The sequence below is a fragment of the Lampris incognitus genome, chromosome 2 (genome assembly GCF_029633865.1).
Source record: "Lampris incognitus isolate fLamInc1 chromosome 2, fLamInc1.hap2, whole genome shotgun sequence".
Lineage (NCBI taxonomy): Eukaryota > Metazoa > Chordata > Actinopteri > Lampriformes > Lampridae > Lampris > Lampris incognitus.
Window position 1 is genome coordinate 130,152,129 of NC_079212.1, and position 17,329 is coordinate 130,169,457.

The 17,329-nt window shown below is 44.0% G+C and overlaps 1 protein-coding gene across 2 annotated transcripts in view; it reads left to right on the forward strand.

The window, feature by feature from the left end:
• The window catches only part of LOC130108301 (A disintegrin and metalloproteinase with thrombospondin motifs 9-like), a 65,230-nt gene that overhangs the window by 2,251 nt on the left and 45,650 nt on the right, over positions 1-17,329 (forward strand). For both annotated transcript variants that reach the window (XM_056275192.1, XM_056275193.1), the window contains exons 3-19: positions 373-535; positions 2,766-3,103; positions 3,856-3,939; positions 4,082-4,206; positions 4,320-4,360; positions 4,590-4,695; positions 7,910-8,056; positions 8,740-8,881; positions 9,362-9,466; positions 10,990-11,135; positions 11,555-11,736; positions 11,985-12,121; positions 13,104-13,221; positions 13,425-13,520; positions 14,809-14,975; positions 15,648-15,777; positions 16,895-17,021. In XM_056275192.1, the coding sequence (XP_056131167.1) occupies positions 373-535; positions 2,766-3,103; positions 3,856-3,939; positions 4,082-4,206; positions 4,320-4,360; positions 4,590-4,695; positions 7,910-8,056; positions 8,740-8,881; positions 9,362-9,466; positions 10,990-11,135; positions 11,555-11,736; positions 11,985-12,121; positions 13,104-13,221; positions 13,425-13,520; positions 14,809-14,975; positions 15,648-15,777; positions 16,895-17,021 (2,354 nt within the window). The remainder of the gene's footprint in view (positions 1-372; positions 536-2,765; positions 3,104-3,855; positions 3,940-4,081; positions 4,207-4,319; positions 4,361-4,589; positions 4,696-7,909; positions 8,057-8,739; positions 8,882-9,361; positions 9,467-10,989; positions 11,136-11,554; positions 11,737-11,984; positions 12,122-13,103; positions 13,222-13,424; positions 13,521-14,808; positions 14,976-15,647; positions 15,778-16,894; positions 17,022-17,329) is intronic.

Sequence of the window (17,329 nt, forward strand, 5' to 3'; positions counted from 1 at the left end):
TTGCTTCGCACTTTGCTTGTCTGGTATATCTTTGACCTCCAAGTTAGTTAATAGCACTAACTGTTCCTTGTGAAATGTAACAAGGCTTCCAAGATGCTGGTGTGCCAAGAAAACAGCACAACCCCCCCCCCCAAAAAATCTTATTCTTTTCTGATAGGCATCATCTGAACCATTTCCCCCTTTTTTCCTCTTTGTAGGGGGCCATTTATATGCATGCAAATTCATGTGTTTCATCATGTAATGGGGGGGGGTCTTAGCATACCTTAGTTACACTTATTTGCTTTGTGGTGTTTGGTCCATTCTCCATGCAGTTCCCTTTTTATGCTAAATGTTCTCACTCCTCACTAATTCCAGCACTTTTCCTTTATCTAGCTCGGCACTTTCAGGTCTCCAGAAGGAGAGTATTTTGTGGAACCCCTTCACAGCTATGAAGGAGAGGACTATGAAGAAGAACACACCAAACCTCATATTGTGTACAAGAAGAGTGCACCCGAGAAACAAACATCTGGGGAGGACTCAACTTGTGACACTTCAGGTACTGGGTATGGTGTGATTACGAATGGCCATCATACCAACAAAAATACACAAACTTATTCCTGTGTATATGTTTGCATAAACATGAACAAGCATGCGCGCGCGCGCACACACACACACACACACACACACACACACACACACACACAGCTCGTGTGTCGCATTAAAGCAAATGGAAACATAAGCTCTGGTAAAACAGCTCAGACTTCACCATTAAGTTTAACAGGCAAGTGAGCTGACTGTAAAATCTGATCCAGTAAACCTTTACCTAGTGTCCTCCTTGTGGTTGTCTTGCACACTTCTGCTGCCTCACAGCGCTGACCATACTTCTAGGGACTGCAAACCTCTGCCTGTGTTTATGTGTACGTGAGCGTTTTGCAGTGTGTGTGTGTAATTGTAGTGTATGTGTGCTTTTGTGAGTGTGTTTTTGTGTAAGTGCATGCATGTTTGGAAGTGTGTGTGATTTGTGTATTGTATTTGCACCTGTTCATGCATTTAATTGTGATAGAGGTGCCTCTATTTATCTATATCTATAACAAGTTTGCATACATGCAAGCAGGCCAAATCATTAAATTCTCCTAAGCATCATCCCTGAAATCTCTAGCATGAATTGCATCAGGAACTGATTATGTAACACTAATTGAGCTGGTCCAGCGGCGGTCAAATAGCAGAAATATCTAGAGTGACACGTTAAAATGTTCAGTTTAGGTGGCTAAACTGGAATAGATACTGAAAGCAGACATATAAAATAGTAAAAGTAGTTTGGCGGTGCCTAAATGTTTAAAATCTTTGAAAATTGGAAGGTGCAATATGATTCAACAGTCTTATGGATAGACACAGATCTGCCAGTCTCATGCTGACTTGCATCAGTTATTCTGTGGGCTTTATGATGTGATCATTACTTGGATGACAACTGATTTTCTCCATAGTTACATACAGCACCCTAAATAAGTGTCAAGCAAAATGTCAAGTGTCAAATGATCCCTATTTTTAATGGAATCCTGAGTTTTTCTTTGTGTGCCTCACACCCTAACCTTCAAATAAGACATGTTAAAGCCTGTACACTGTAGTGCCTTCAGCAACAGCCCAGTAGTTGAGGAACTTTTCCAGATCTCACACAGGAAAAGACATTTGGAAGTTCACTCTTATATCATCCCATCTCAGTTTACTGCCTCAACTTCCTGTTGACTCTTCTACTTCCTCTGCTTCTTTGATAAGAACGTTGGATAGACCTACTGCCGTGAAGACAGTGTAAATTTTGTAAGAGCAAGTGATGACATATAAAATATACATGCAATCAAAACTAAGAAAATAAATCTGCATTGTATTTTCTGTTGATCTGTGTTTCTGCGGGTGTTTGATTTTTTTTTTTTTTGGTGTGGGTCTGCGCATCTGCACGTGTGTGCGTGTGTGTGTGTTTGCCACCATGACCTGAAGGAACATATATTTCATTAAGAGGCATTTTTGGCCAAACGTGTCTGAGCCGTTCCTTTTCTGTGCACGAAACTCCTTTGTAGTTTTGTTAGTGTTGAAGTGGGAAGGAAATTGGTGACTTTTTGATTAAAGTCATCAATCATAAGCACTATGCCAGATCCACTTTCTATGCTTTAGTCAATTTGGCTTTTGTGTTCATGGTGTTGCATTGTAGGGTGTGTAGATGAAGGGATCTGTATATAATGTGAGAGCAAAAAGTGTCCCTCAGCAGAGCTTGGTTGTTTTTGTCTTAAAATTAATATCAGAGATATTCAAATTCTTCACACTGTTAAACTGTTCTTAAACTGCTGCCCAGTCCCTGGCTTGCCTACTTGTACAGTGTGCGCTTTTTTTCTTCATTTTTCATGGCTGGGCGCCAGGTTTACCTAGTGTGAACCCTTTGGCCCTCTCTCTTCCCTCTTCTGAGAAAAAGAAAGACTCCAGGCAGTATTCATTTGTCAACCCATTCTTTCAGCAACAATAAACAAAAAAGAGGGACGGGGCAGCAACATATTTGTATGATATTCAATCCCAGTCAAATCAAGCCGTGCATCTCCACAACAGCACTCCAAGGGCATTAGCCACAACCACTGTTTGATTTTTTTTTTAAAGACGTGCTTGCCACAACCGTTGACCAATTACTCGAGTTTACTTGCCCTCTGCTTTGCCAACTAAATGCATCATCCAATATTCATTCATCCATCTTTGAATATTTATTTGCACCCCATTTACTCCGGCTCCTCTCCCTTTATCCACAGGACACAAACACAGATATAAGAGGCACAAGCTGAGGAGAAGGTCGGCAGCAGGGATGACCACCTTATCCAGCCCATCCCCTGTGGTTAGCAGCAGCCTGCTCAGTGACTTGGAGACGCTCAGTGCAGGGCTAGTCAGCGATGCCTTGGCCAGATCAGAGAGAAGCAGTGCTAGCGCTAGACCATCAAATGATAGCAGCGGCGACTCAGGACCTCACAGGAGATCAAAGCGCTTCCTCTCCTACCCGCGCTTTGTTGAAGTCATGCTTGTGGCTGACAGTAAAATGGTGGAGCATCATGGCAGCAATCTCCAGCACTACATCCTGACATTAATGTCAATTGTAAGTTCTGCTCAATTGAATGTGTTCACAGCTGCTCCGGGGAGACATTTCTTTGATTGGGATAGGTGAATGGTTGTGTGGTTGTAGTTGTGTGTTTGTGGCGGTGTAGTTATGGCAACATGCATCTCAGTGTGTGTGTGTGCGTGTGTGTGTGTGTGGTTAAAGTTGAAATTAAATGTAAATGTTTGAGTTCTGCCGTGCTTTTCAGACTGCCTGAAAGTCAGCTAGTTTTTAGAGAAGGGCTGTGGGAGGGAAAAGGGCAGCCTAGGGCAGGAGTAAACACCACTTTCAAACAGCCAGGGGGGAGAGAGGGCAGCTTGAGGTAGAGCCTGTCTGACAGCTTTGATGAATGTTAAAAAATAAGTTCAGGTATGTCACATAGACAGCATATTCCTGGCCACTTCAAATACTGGCTTCTGCAGGCGTCTGGGGCCGAGAGCCCAGGGGGGAGGCTGCAATGACCTATATTCTTGTACTGGCAAAGACGGCCATCTCCGTGGGGGCTCAGGCCATTATCAGCTACTCATTCCAATCAGCCAAATTCCCGGTTCCCTGCTTAAAACCACAGGATGGCTTTCCAAGTTACAGAGTTCCCACTGAATGTACTGTATAAATTTAAGTTGTGTCGCGCAAAGTTGTCATGTCCTTGCACACTGCTGTGTAGGACTCCAAACACAACTGTCTGAGCCTCACATTGACGGAGTATTCTCCCAAAATAACAGAATAAAATGTGTTGTTTTTATTTTATTTAGGTATCTTCTATCTACAAGGATCCCAGCATTGGCAATCTGATTAACATTGTGATTGTGAAGTTAGTCATTATAAACAACGAGCAGGTAAAATGATTCTAGAAGTTTTAATCTCTAATGATCTCAGTTTGAAACCACAAGTCTATACCATATAATCACTCAAATGCTCTACCACACCCTTGATCTCTCGCTCTCTCACTCACCCCCCCCCCCTCTCTCACTCTCTCAGGATGGTCCTGTCATTTCCTTTAATGCGCAGACCACTTTGAAGAACTTCTGCATTTGGCAACAGAGTCAAAATATTCTGGATGACAGCCATCCCTCTCATCATGACACAGCCATCCTCATTACCAGGTATGGGGAAAATATGATGATGAGCATGTAGGTTTTTGTTTGTAGCCTCCCTTAATAGGACTCACCCTGGATGGTATACTGACAAATGCCCATTATGTATGTCTTCACTTCAGGCAGGACATCTGCAGAGCAAGGGATAAATGTGACACCCTGGGTAAGTGGATCTTTCTGAAGTAATAAGCGAGATTAGATGTACCATATGGTAATGATGATAGATTATGATAATGACAGTGGGCAGTTGAATCAATGATAATTATGATACATGTGATGTGATGATTGTACTGGTGGCATTGATGACAATAATGATGATGATGAAGATGATGATGATGGTGATGGTAAGTATGATGCTCATGCACTGTTGAAATTATCCTCTTGTGAACCAGGGCTTGCAGAGTTGGGGACAGTGTGTGATCCTTACAGGAGCTGCAGTATCAGTGAAGACAATGGGCTTAGCACTGCATTTACCATTGCCCATGAACTTGGCCACGTGTAAGTATTGCATGTTCCCAATGAGCAAGTTTCTGTCTTAAGGAGAGTCACCGGCTGTCTGTCGCCAAAAGCTATGGACTCAGTTAATTACTAAGACAGCGATGGAATTTCGCAAGTCTTTCTAGGAATCAACGCACGAGCGCATTCCTTACATGACAAGTAGGTTGAGCCGTTAAGATACCCCCTAATTTCTGAGCCCAAGGTCAGAAATTATGTGCCCAATCTGAAATGGCTGTAGCTCTTGAACACTTGTGAATACATGCAGGATCATGGTCTCTGTAGAAATGTAACCCTTTGTAGTTTGTTTCTGAAGTGTCAGGTCTAATCTAAGTATCACTGAAGTGGAGTTTCAGAAGCTCAGAAAAGAGTGTAATTTAAATTTTATCTTCATCTAAAACAATTAAAAAAATAAATAAATTTGTTGCCCCCCCCCTTTCCTCCCCAATTATATCTGGCCAATTACCCAACTCTTCCGAGCTGTCCCGGTCGCTGCTCCACCCCCTCTGCCGATCCGGGGAGGGCTGCAGACTACCACGTGTCTCCTACATGTGGAGTCATCAGCTGCTTCTTTTCACCTGACAGTGAGGATTTTCCCCGGGGGGACATAGCATGTGGGAGGATCACACTATTCCCCCCAGTTCCCCCTCCCCCCTGAACAGGCACCCCGACCAACCAGAGGAATCGCTAGTGCAGTGATTAGGACACATACCCACATCCAGCTTCCCACCCGCAGACCCTGCCAATTGTGTCTGTAGGGATGCCCGACCAAGCCGGAAGTAACACGGGGATTCGAAGCGGCATTCCCCGTGTTGGTAGGCAATGGAATAGACCGCTACATTACCCGTATGCCCAGAAATCAGTATTTGAGTGAAAATAACGCTCGTTGGGTTTGTCTCTTGAACCTATGACTCAGTAAAGCTATTTCCATAAGTCTTATCAGTTGCCCCTTCAAATTTCATGATATAGCACTAAAATACGAGCGTTTTACATTATTTTTGTTCTATGGATTTGCATAGAAGGATCTCCAAAATGCCCATTCAGTCTCTAAATGGCCATTTTGTGTCAAACGATGTTATGAACCTTTTGAAATACCTTGTCAGCGTTTTTGTAACTTTCATTTAGACCGCCCTGTAGGGGGCCGGCGCATGTGAGAAGGTTAAAGAAGCTTTGGATAACTGAAGTTTTTTTTTACAGTGCCTATATTTTGAACACACACAACCTATTCCTTTCCAGTGATAGATTATTATTTCCTTCGTGATCATGATTATATTTCCGAAATGTCATTTCATTTAACTTTTTGAGAGAGAAGCGGGTGAAAGGGAACACGGTTATTTGAGAAAAAAGTTTGCATTCAAGGGACTGATTTGAAAGACTGAAGCAAAAATCTGTTGTAAGTCTCTAACCCCAGGGTTGGTGACTTGTCGGTAAAGTCTGCATTGTCCAAAGTCCTGAGTCAGCTGGAGCTGGGGGGGGGGTAGATTGCTATGCTGGAGACTGTTACGGCGTCTAACAGCCCTCATCATCTCTAACAAATGCCCTTTCTATCCATACAAAAGGTGGGATTGTTGAATTCCATTTTTTATCCGCATCAAGTAACAACGAGGTTGCTGAAAGGCTGCTTAGCCAGTGAGCTCGGTGCTGTACGGTACCTGTCAGGTGGGGGTGCAGGGTAGCACAGAGGGAAGGCACTGTACGTCCACTGGCCACCAGGACCTCATTCACCCTGCCGAGTCCTGACTGTTTACCCTGCATCTATTTAGCACAAGTCTAGCAGGCCGGTGTCCATTACTTGTACAAAATGACCATACTGCTTTATGTGACTCATTATTGTGCTGCTTTCTCGCCTGCAAGTGAGTTAGCCGGACAATACGCAACTACTTTACCATTCAAAGAAGGTAGAATTAGTTCATCACTCAAACGTATCTGTCAGTAAACATATCCAGATGAACTGATTCAACCTTCTTTGATTATCTTACCTGGATTGTTGAGCATGCATCAAAACTACTTTACCATTGTTTTCATATGTAACCTCAAATGGGCGACGGCATGGTGGCGCAGTGGTTAGCGCGGTCACCTCACAGCAAGGAGGTCCTGGGTTCGAGCTCCAGGGTAGTCCAACCTTGAGGTTCGTCCTGGGTCGTTCTCTGTGTGGAGTTTGCATGTTCTCCCCGTGTCTGCGTGGGTTTCCTCTGAGTGCTCCGGTTTCCTCCCACGGTCCAAAGACATGTAGGTCAGGTGACTCGGTCATGCTAAATTGTCCCTAGGTGTGAATATGTGTGTGTGTGTGTGTGTGTGTGTGTGTGTGTGTGTGTGTGTGTGTGTGTGTCGGCCCTGTGATGGACTGGCGGCCTGTCCAGGGCGTCTCCCCGCCTGCCGCCCAATGACTGCTGGGATAGGCTCCAGCATCCCGTGACCCCTGTTGGGATAAGCAGCTTGGATAATGGATCGATGGATATGGATGGAATCCCAAATACAATAATGCAGTGACCACAGTAATATACCACTCATTAATTGTAAAACCTCAGGGCCTGCACAAATGAAATGTGTTTAAACATTACTGAAACGGAGTCTCTTTCTAGGTTAGTTTGAAGGGAAATTAATATGTATTTTAACTTAAAAGGCTCAGTTGGAAATAATGTAGAAACGTTTGTCATTGTACGGCAGCTGTGGTTACACTAATTACAGCTCACCAGTGGTTTTACTGAGCTGTGCGTCTCTACCATGTAAACCACACCTATCAGCGAGTTATTTACAGTTAGACAATTAACCATACAGGAGCTAAAAATCCTGACAGACTTTATTCCTATGGTAGGTATGAAAATGTGTTGTTTCGTGTGAACATTAACCTTAATTAGAGCGAACGCAACTCTTAAAACATGTGAATGAATAGAATAAAAATGCAGTAGACAGAAAGCCCAGGGGTAAGAGAATTGAACCAATAACCAGAGGGTCACCGGTTCAAACCCCAGGACTGTCCGGGCTTGATGTTGCGTCAGGATTTTAGATATGATAGCTGTGCCTTTGGGCAAGGCACTTCACCCCAACTGCCACAGGTGGCACTGTTGGTGTTGCGCTATGCCGAGTCTGGGCAGCAAAATGACATACGGTGTAACAAATGGATTGATACGGTTGACCTGATTAACTCCATGTTGACAGTTTTGTGTGGTCCTTCTTCCACATGTCAGTATATGTTTTTACTTTGTCTCTCTGCCAGGTTCAACATGCCCCATGATGACAGCAACAAGTGTAAAGAGGATGGAGTCAAGATCCAGCAATACGTGATGGCCCCTACACTTAACTACAACACTAACCCTTGGATGTGGTCCAAATGTAGTAGGAAGTACATCACCGAATTCCTTGAGTATGTCACTCTCTTTGCTCCCTATGTGCACGAGGGTTATGTAAATAACGTTGTAGTGCCACAACTGGTGGGGAGAACAGGTTGGGAGACCAATATTACATTCAGCCATGTGATACGTATTATATTGTGGAAACATACTTAAATTGTGATTGATTGATTTATTGATTGATTGATTGATTCAATTCTGAGGCCAAATTCTGTCTGAAAGTGGTTAGAGAGGAAGTATTCACAGTACAGTTTTGTTGCAGTTTCAGTCATAATGTCACACATACACACACACACACACACACACACACACACGTACTATACAAACACATAAAAACACAACAGTCCTTCTGACAGAGATCTTGAGGACAAAAGCTTTTGTTCTCTTCCCTCTATGGTCTCTAATTCACAGAGATCAGGGCTTTTTTTTTTTTTTTAAATGAAGCACTAATGGAGTTCAGACACCACTCATCACCTCAGCAGGCAGCTGCCCACATTCAAACCAACACAACCCTGCCCCTGCTGACCATATACAGTTGACTGAATATAGTTACAAGTCTGTCAACACAAATGCCTGTATGGGGCTTCAATAGGGGTTTGGTATATACACAGCAAATGTACTGAGTGTGTTTTCTGTCTGTCTGTGTCTCTTGTTTTTCCCTTTTTCTTTAAGTCATTTTATTTTTATTTCTTAATAGCACAGGGTATGGCGAGTGCTTGCTCGACGAGCCTGTTTCTAGGCCGTACAGTCTCTCTCGGCAGCTGCCCGGACAGATATTCAATGTCAATAAACAGTGTGAATTGATATTCGGGCCAGGGACACAGGTGTGTCCTTATATGGTAAGTGAACATGGTGTGTGAGTCCAAACCGTCATGTTGCACATGTTAGTCTTGGTAGGGAGGAACCTCCTTTCTCATAACTTCTGAGCGCCGTGGCTCTCAATGAGCTTTGCTGCCAGACTTAAATTTATACTGCATTTAAAATTCACCCGCTGTGCATAATGGGATACTTATTTGTTCTTTGTGAGATAAATAAAATGCACCTCACCGGTGGCATAGCTGAACCCACCATTGACGGTCAATAAAGAAAGCTATTATGTACTTACAGTCACTCTTCGACATGACATTTTATGAAGAGAAATGAACTCAATGTTTGTGTGTGTGTGTGTGTGTGTGTGTGTGTGTGTGCGTGCATGTGTGTGTGCGCGCGCGCATGTGTGCATGCATGTGTACGTGCCTGCATGCATGCATATGTGCATGCATGCACGTGCGCATGCCTGCGTGTGTGTGTGTGCACACCTGTGTATGTCTGTACCTTAGACCCAGTGTCGCAGGCTGTGGTGTGCCAGCACAGAAGGGCCCCAGCGGGGCTGCAGGACCCAGCACATGCCCTGGGCAGACGGCACCGATTGCTCTGCAGGAAAGGCAAGTGCCACGGAAAGGCAGAAACAAACGGCTAGTAAGAGAAATATAACATATAAGAGGTGGATGACAGAGCGCTGATGAAGCAAGGAGAAAGAAATATTTGGCAAATGATGAAAAAGAGCAAGAGGAAAGCAAGAAGAGAGGAAATGAACTGATGAATATCAGAGGATAAGTTGGGATGAAAAGTTGGAGAAAGAGTGTTGGACCAACAGGCAGCATCTTGAAACTTAGTGGGCTCTCTCCAGTGTGATCCACGTCCAGCTTGTTGATTATGATTTGACACTCATATGATGCCTTGCTATTGTCTGACAATCTTTTCCTGATTGATTTTCTACAAGAAAAAAAAACCACACACACATTTTCTTTTTCTATTCTAACAGCTTTTCCAGTGACTCATGACCGTGAAATTGTTCACAGGCATTTTACGTGAAGTTCAAAATGAGATAAGAAAACATTTCAAACAACTTGCCAAAAGTACTGTCATGATGACAGTGTGAGCTGCGGTAACAGAACATGAGTGGTGAAATAGTCGGCTCCGTCCGAATCCATTTCAACATTTGGCCCTGTGGAGAGTTGGATTTGTTTCGCTTTAAAGCTACGTATAACTGTGAAACTATATTAAGCTGAGATAGGTGGGGTGAAGTTGTGAATGGTCGAGATTTGCTTCTCTGTGACTGGCTTTTAATTAGCACTTCTTCCTCTAACCCCTTGCTTCCTGCCACTAAGACTGAGGGGACATGAAAGAACTGTGGGGCAGACAAGCTGCACAAGTCCCCAGACAAACACATGTTCAGACCCTGGTCTGTTTACACCAGCCTCCCATCCCATGCCATGGTAGAAACTGCTTAGGCCATAGTTGGTTAGACGAACAAGGTACGAATACTCTGCCGTTATGAACTGAGATATGTTTATTGTCTGTGTGCGTGACTTTTTATTGTCTCCCAGCCAGACAGACGCAGCAGTGAAATGTCTTTTTTTGGTTCCTCTCTTTCCATTTGCTTCGCTGTATAATTTCTCCCAGATTAACATCAAAGCAGGATGTGAAGGGAGTGCAGATAGATGTGTTGCCAATTCTGAGGCTACAGTTTCATGTGCTAACCCGCTCTCTTCCTCTCCCTTTTTCACCTCACGTCTCTCTGTTTCACTCTTTTTTATCTTTCTGTCAACTCTCTATTTCTTCTGCTCCCTCTGTTCACTTTCTCCCACTCTATAAATCTTTGTGTATCCATATATTTCTTTCTCAATCTATCTATCTATCTATCTATCTATCTATCTATCTATCTATCTATCTATCTATCTATCTATCTATCTATCTATCTATCTATCTATCTATCTATCTATCTATCTATCTATCTATCTATCCATCCATCCATCCATCCATCCATCCATCCATCCATCCATCCATCCATCCATCCATCCATCCATCCATCCATCCATCCATCCATCCATCCATCCATCCATCCATCCATCCATCCATCCATCCATCCATCCATCCATCTATCTATCTATCCATCCCATTATAGCACTGCAAGCACGGCCTGTGTATAACCAAAGAGCATGATGCCACACCTGTGGATGGAGCGTGGGGTGTGTGGAGTCCATTTGGCACCTGCTCACGGACTTGTGGCGGGGGCATCAAGATCGCTGTGCGCGAGTGCAACCGACCCGTGTAAGTAAGCACTCCTGCTCTTTGTAGTCATGCACGCCAAGTGGACCCTGTCTGCATCTTGGATGTCTAAGTCAGTGTACCATAGATCAAGCGCCCTTAAAAGAATTCTTTCCACGGCTAGCGAGCGCAAAGGTTTTCGGATGGAAGGTCTAATGGGGTGGATTCAGAGTAAACACCCAGCTCATGTCTCTTTGAAAAGGTGCCTTTCATCCTGGGTTGATGGCTTGATAAAAGGGAAGCACAGGAGCATCCCAATTTCCTATGCCAGTGTCATTCTACTGTAGGTGATAAACAGGGCTGTCGGAAGGCAGATCGATGGTTATACAGATAGACTGATGTTTGGACTGAAGGGTGTGACAACGATAGGTGGAGGGTTGGACAGACAGATGAATGAATGTGGTATCCCATCTCTCTTCCAGGCCCAGGAATGGTGGGATGTACTGTGTGGGTCGCAGGATGAAATTTCGTTCCTGTAACTCTGAGCCCTGCTCTAAGCAGAAGAAAGACTTCAGGGAGGAGCAGTGTGCTGCTTTTGATGGCAGACACTTCAACATCAATGGTCTACCTCCTAATGTGCGCTGGGTGCCCAAGTACAGCGGAAGTAAGAACTATTCCTGTCCTGTTTAAAGCTCTCCCAATGCTTACAGCACCCAGCATGTTGCTTCAGTCCACAGTAGTAAACACAATAAATCACTATCTATATCTATCTATCTATCTATCTATCTATCTATCTATCTATCTATCTATCTATCTATCTATCTATCTATCTATCTATCTGTCTATCTGTCTGTCTGTCTGTCTGTCTGTCTGTCTGTCTGTCTGTCTGTCTGTCTGTCGTTACCCCATTAGTACTGATGAAGGATCGGTGTAAGCTGTTCTGCCGGGTAGCTGGAAGCACTGCCTACTATCAGCTCAGGGACCGTGTCACTGACGGCACACCATGTGGACCTGATACTAATGACATCTGTGTCCAGGGCCTGTGCAGGGTAAGACTACAATCTTTGTTTTACATGCATCAATTTTATTTGATATGATTGTGCTGCAATATAGAAACAGAACCAGCAACTGAATGCAGCAGGCCAGCTTGGTATGCAGCTAGGACCGTGTACCAACTGCAGCCAGATTTAACACCACTGCTAATAATATCATTATGACTAGATGCGGTTGTATTAATTGGTTAAAACCATTTCTAAAACTTTGCAATAAACTCCTTACAAAGCAATAGTCACTCATTATTTAAACCAGAACGTGCCAATTTCCCTTATCCCTATGAAAGATCTTATGTTTGGATACTTGCCTTACTGTAATATCATGAAAGGAAGAAGTAGTGAGCTGCAAAGAATGGAGTGTGGAGCAGAGCGTGCACACTATGTTTTGGCAGATTTTTTTTTGCTGTAGAACTTGCCTGCCGGCTCTCGGAGAATGCATTTGATCCTCCTGTTACACTGAAACTAAGCTTTTCATCCTCCTTAGGACAATGAAAATGTCTGTCACCACAACCAACAACTCTTGTAAAAGCTCCTATGCAGTGGTCACAGTTATACAAGGGAAATTAATTTCAGATGTCGGTCAGTGATACGGGCGACACTTATTAAGCTCTTATGCAACTCATTCTGAGAATCGCTGAGTTTGATTCCTCTTTTTTGCTTTAACACTACTGCAAAACAATGCAAAATAGGGAGGAAAACCTTATTAATGCTGCTGTGGAGGAACATAGTAGTCACAGCTGTATCAATGTTTGTCAATGAACATCTGCCAAGCAACTGGAGTTTTGAGATGTTGGCTGAACAATGCCACATCATTTTGTTTTACTTAAACATCTGTGCTGCCATCTATCTCATTCACGCTTCCCAAACCTAATTTTGATGTGACTTTCATCCCCACCTCACATCCCCTCATATCCCTTGTCCTATGTCCCCCCTGCTTCTGTTCATGCACCTCACCCCCTTACCCTTGTCCACGGAGCAGCAGGCAGGCTGTGACCACGTGTTGAACTCCAAAGCTAGGAGGGACAAATGTGGTGTGTGCGGTGGTGACAACTCCTCCTGCAAAACGGTGGCGGGCACCTTCAATATCGTTCGCTACGGTAAGCTCGGGCTTCTCCCATCACCGTCCTGCCTCCCCCTCACGTCGTTAACCTGAATCTTGATAATACTTTAGATCCTCGGGGTCATCGTCTTGTGTTTCATGATGTTGTCATTTCATAAAGAGGAAGACGATTGTCCCTGTTTGTACAGAGTGCCTGATGTCATTTAATCATGCTGAAGACATGGCTGTTGTCTTTTGCAGGCTATAACGAAGTGGTGCGAATACCCAGTGGTGCTACAAACATAGATGTGCGTCAACACAGCTACTCAGGAAAACCGGAGGATGACAACTACCTCGGTTAGAAGCGATTTGCAATACTCCATTTTTTTTTCCTTTTGCTTTTTGCTGATATAGAGTTCAGTGGGGTCAATGTTATGTGTACCTAGGGAGTTGGCATACACATGCTAACCCATTAATGAGGCGAAGCTTAGATAACCCTCTGGGTACCATTCCACCGAGGTCAGTAAGTTTGTGCATTCAAATGTGTGTGTGTGTGTGTGTTTGCCTGTCTGTGTCTTCGGTTGTGTCAGCTGTGGTAGCTATTAGTGTAAATGTCTTATTAATCTACTCCAGGGAGTTGGAACATACATGCAGATACATAAGCCAGAACTCAGATAACCTTCTGGCTTCCATTCCCTCAAGTGCACTTCAAGTGCACAGGTGTGGCTGAATGCATGTACATTTGTGTGTGTGCGCGCCTATGTCGTGTGTGTGTGTGTGTGTGTTGCTTGCTGGTTGGGCATGTTGAAAGGAGTTTGTTGTTGTGCAAGTCCGCATATTTTTGTGATTCTGTGCATGCATGTGTATTTGTTCCCCACCCTTCTTGTCCTCAAGCATTCACCCTTACCCATACCATTGACCATGCTTTTTTTAATATCATTTGTCATGCTGGTGTGCGTCTGCATGTGTACATCCTGAAGTGTGTATGTATGTATGTACGTATGTGTGTGTGTGTGTGTGTGTGTGTGTGCGTGTGTGTGTGCGCACGCGGGCTCCCATCTTGCAGTCATCAGGGGCTGTGGAAAGTGGGGGCCAGGGTGGGTCTGCTTTTGCGGGAATGAGGATTGATCCCTGCAGCCACATTAGTGTATTGTGTGAAATGGCGAGGAAAGTAAAGGCAGGAAATTAGCCCCATAATCGCATTAGTGGGAAGGAGCGCAGCAGACTGGCTGTTGAACAGGACAGGAGGCCTCTGGATAGAACTTCTTTTGGAATGCATAATTATTTTTACCTCGATTACGACGATCTGCTGCCTACTGTTTGCTTAACTGTAAATGGAAACAGCAGCCATTGTACTGTTGAGGTGCTCTGTTGCTGTGCGCAGGAAAATCACGGCAGTTCGGCTCATCCAGAGGCAAACCTTCTAGTGCATGCATTTTATTGGATAATAATAATAATAATAAGTTTCACCGAGTCTCAATGTGCATACCACATCTTTCTCACGGTATGTTTCTCGCTGAGTTAGCAAAGCGATGTTGAGCTCAGCGTAGTCGTTTTGCATCAAATGTCACTCTGTGACCCTCTGTTCTAGTGCAATGGTGACCAGTGAGTGACCATCCTTTTTCTTTCTCCGTCTATCCCTTAGCTGTTTCAAATAGCCGTGGAGAGTTCCTGCTAAATGGAGAGTTTGTGGTCAGCATGTTCAAAAGGGAAATCAAAGTGGGAAACGCAGTCATCGAATACAGCGGGTCCGACCACGTCATAGAGAGAATCAACTGCACTGACCGCATCGAGGAGGAAATCATTGTCCAGGTTACTGATCCTGAGCACTATGCTATGCAATACAGGCAAATCCAAGTTGTATGGAAAATGCCACTCTAGATAAATACTTACATTAATGCTTCAAGAGCTTCTTGACCTTTGGGGTTGTTTTTTAAAAAAAAATAAAAATGTCATTCTTTTCTTCATGATGTACATAATCACAGGGGCATCCGGGTGGCATGGCGGTGTATTCCGTTGCCTACCAACATCGGGATCGCCGGTTTGAGTCCTTGTGTTACCTCTGATGTCCCTACAGACACAATTGTCCGTGTTTGCGAATGGGAGGCCGGATGTGGGTATATGTCCTGATCGCTGCACTAGCGCCTCCTCTGGCCAGAGGGAGAGGGGGAACTGAGGGGAATAGCATGATCTTCCCACGTGCTACATCCCCCTGGTGAAACTCCTCACTTTCAGGTGAAAAGAAGCGGGTGGCGACTCCACATGTATCGGAGGAGGCATGTGGTAGCCTGCACCCTTCCCCAGATTGGCAGAGGGGTGGAGCAGCGACTAGGATGGCTCGGAAGAGTAGGGTAATTGGCCAAGTACAATTGGGGAGAAAAAGGGGGAAAATCCAAAATAAAAAATAAAAAAAGGTAATAATTACAATCACACAATCTTAATAAAGTGGTTATTTCATCAGTTTTGACTGTTCGGACTCCTCAGGTGCTATCGGTGGGAAACCTCTACAATCCAGATGTCAGGTACTCCTTCAACATCCCTATAGAGGACAAACCCCAGCAGTTCTTTTGGGACGCCTACGGACCCTGGCAGGAGTGTAGCCGTGTGTGCCAAGGTAAGCGGGGTTGGGGCAAGGGTACAAAGGGTCAGCAGAGGGAAGGGATGAGAACGTTCAATGATACACGGTGTGGTTGGGAGCAAAGCGAAGATGGAAGGCAGAGAAGAGACAGGGGAATTAATGAGACCCAAGAGAAGGACTATACAGAGTATTTGACTGAACTTAACACATCTACGCCAGACGTTATTGGTTTTGAAGAGTCTCTTAACTTCAGAGTGCAATTTATTTTCTGTTATGACTGCGGATCTTCTCGGAACAGGTGCTAGTGCAGGGGTGGATTGCAGGTAAACTCAAACTCCTATAATGTGTTGTGACTCCGACACTTGAAAATCCCTTGAGAATCACTCGGGCTAAAGGAATAATGGTCTATATTACTCAACACCAACACACTTAAACTACCAAGAGCACTTTCCTAAAGAAGAAAAAAATTGAGTTTTTCAGGGGTTCACAGTCACACAGGGAGGATAAACAGCGAAAGTGTTATGTCCTTGACACCCCTTCTCTCTCTGAAATTTGTGGCAGCTTCTGCCAACACGGAGACACACTGAACTCTGGTTGCACTGGGTTGTAAAACTTGAGAATATGAGGTTCTCACAGAAAACTTTTCTCATGAACCACACTGGTTAGAAATCACTCTCTTCTATTGTACAGCAGACATACCTGGCCTGTGATACAGTCCAGGTATGTCAATGTAAAGGAGAAGTGCATAAATTATGACGGCATTCACCATGGTCTCTTGATGAGTTATATTCAGGCAGACAAGTGTGCTGATTGATAAGCAGTTTTGGGATCTATCAGACGTTGAGGTCAGGCAGGGATGAAAGTCTATGGAATTTCTGTTTAGATCAGGTTACAAAACCCCTAACTTTTTACTCGTGATGGCCTCTTCAGTCTTTGCACTTCATTTCTGAATTCCTAGGCAAAGAATAACCTAAAAAAGGAATTTAAAAAATGGGGAAAAAAGAAGGAAAGAAAAATGGAAAAAAGAAAGAAGAATCGAAGTTGGTGTAAAAAAATCTATAAGGGCATTAGAACTTCATAACAGAAGTCCACATGTGACTCGCATATACCTCAACCTATATGAGGGACATACTTTCATTTTGTGTCTCTACAGGGGAGCGTAAGAGGAAGATCCTCTGCAGCAGAGAGTCAGACAGAGCAGTCGTGTCAGACCAGAGGTGTCATGGTACAGCCAGACCAGCCGTCATCACCGAACCCTGCAACACTGAATGTGAACTCAGGTTGGTTTTGACTGTTCAATCTGCTTTCATTTGGCACCCACCCACTCATATAACCATATCTCTATATCATGTCTGTCTGTCTGTCTGTCTGTCTGTCTATTCTCTTATCCAACCAATGCAACGCTCTAATCCCTCCCATTACTGTATATTGTGTTTTCATATCAGTGCTCTTCTTTCATCTTACCCTGATTCCATCATTATGCAACATTTTTCCATTTATTACTCTCTGTACCTTTTTGATCACTTTAACCCAATAGGCCAATCTGTAAATGAGTAGGCAATCTGCAACTCTGTTAACACATCTGATG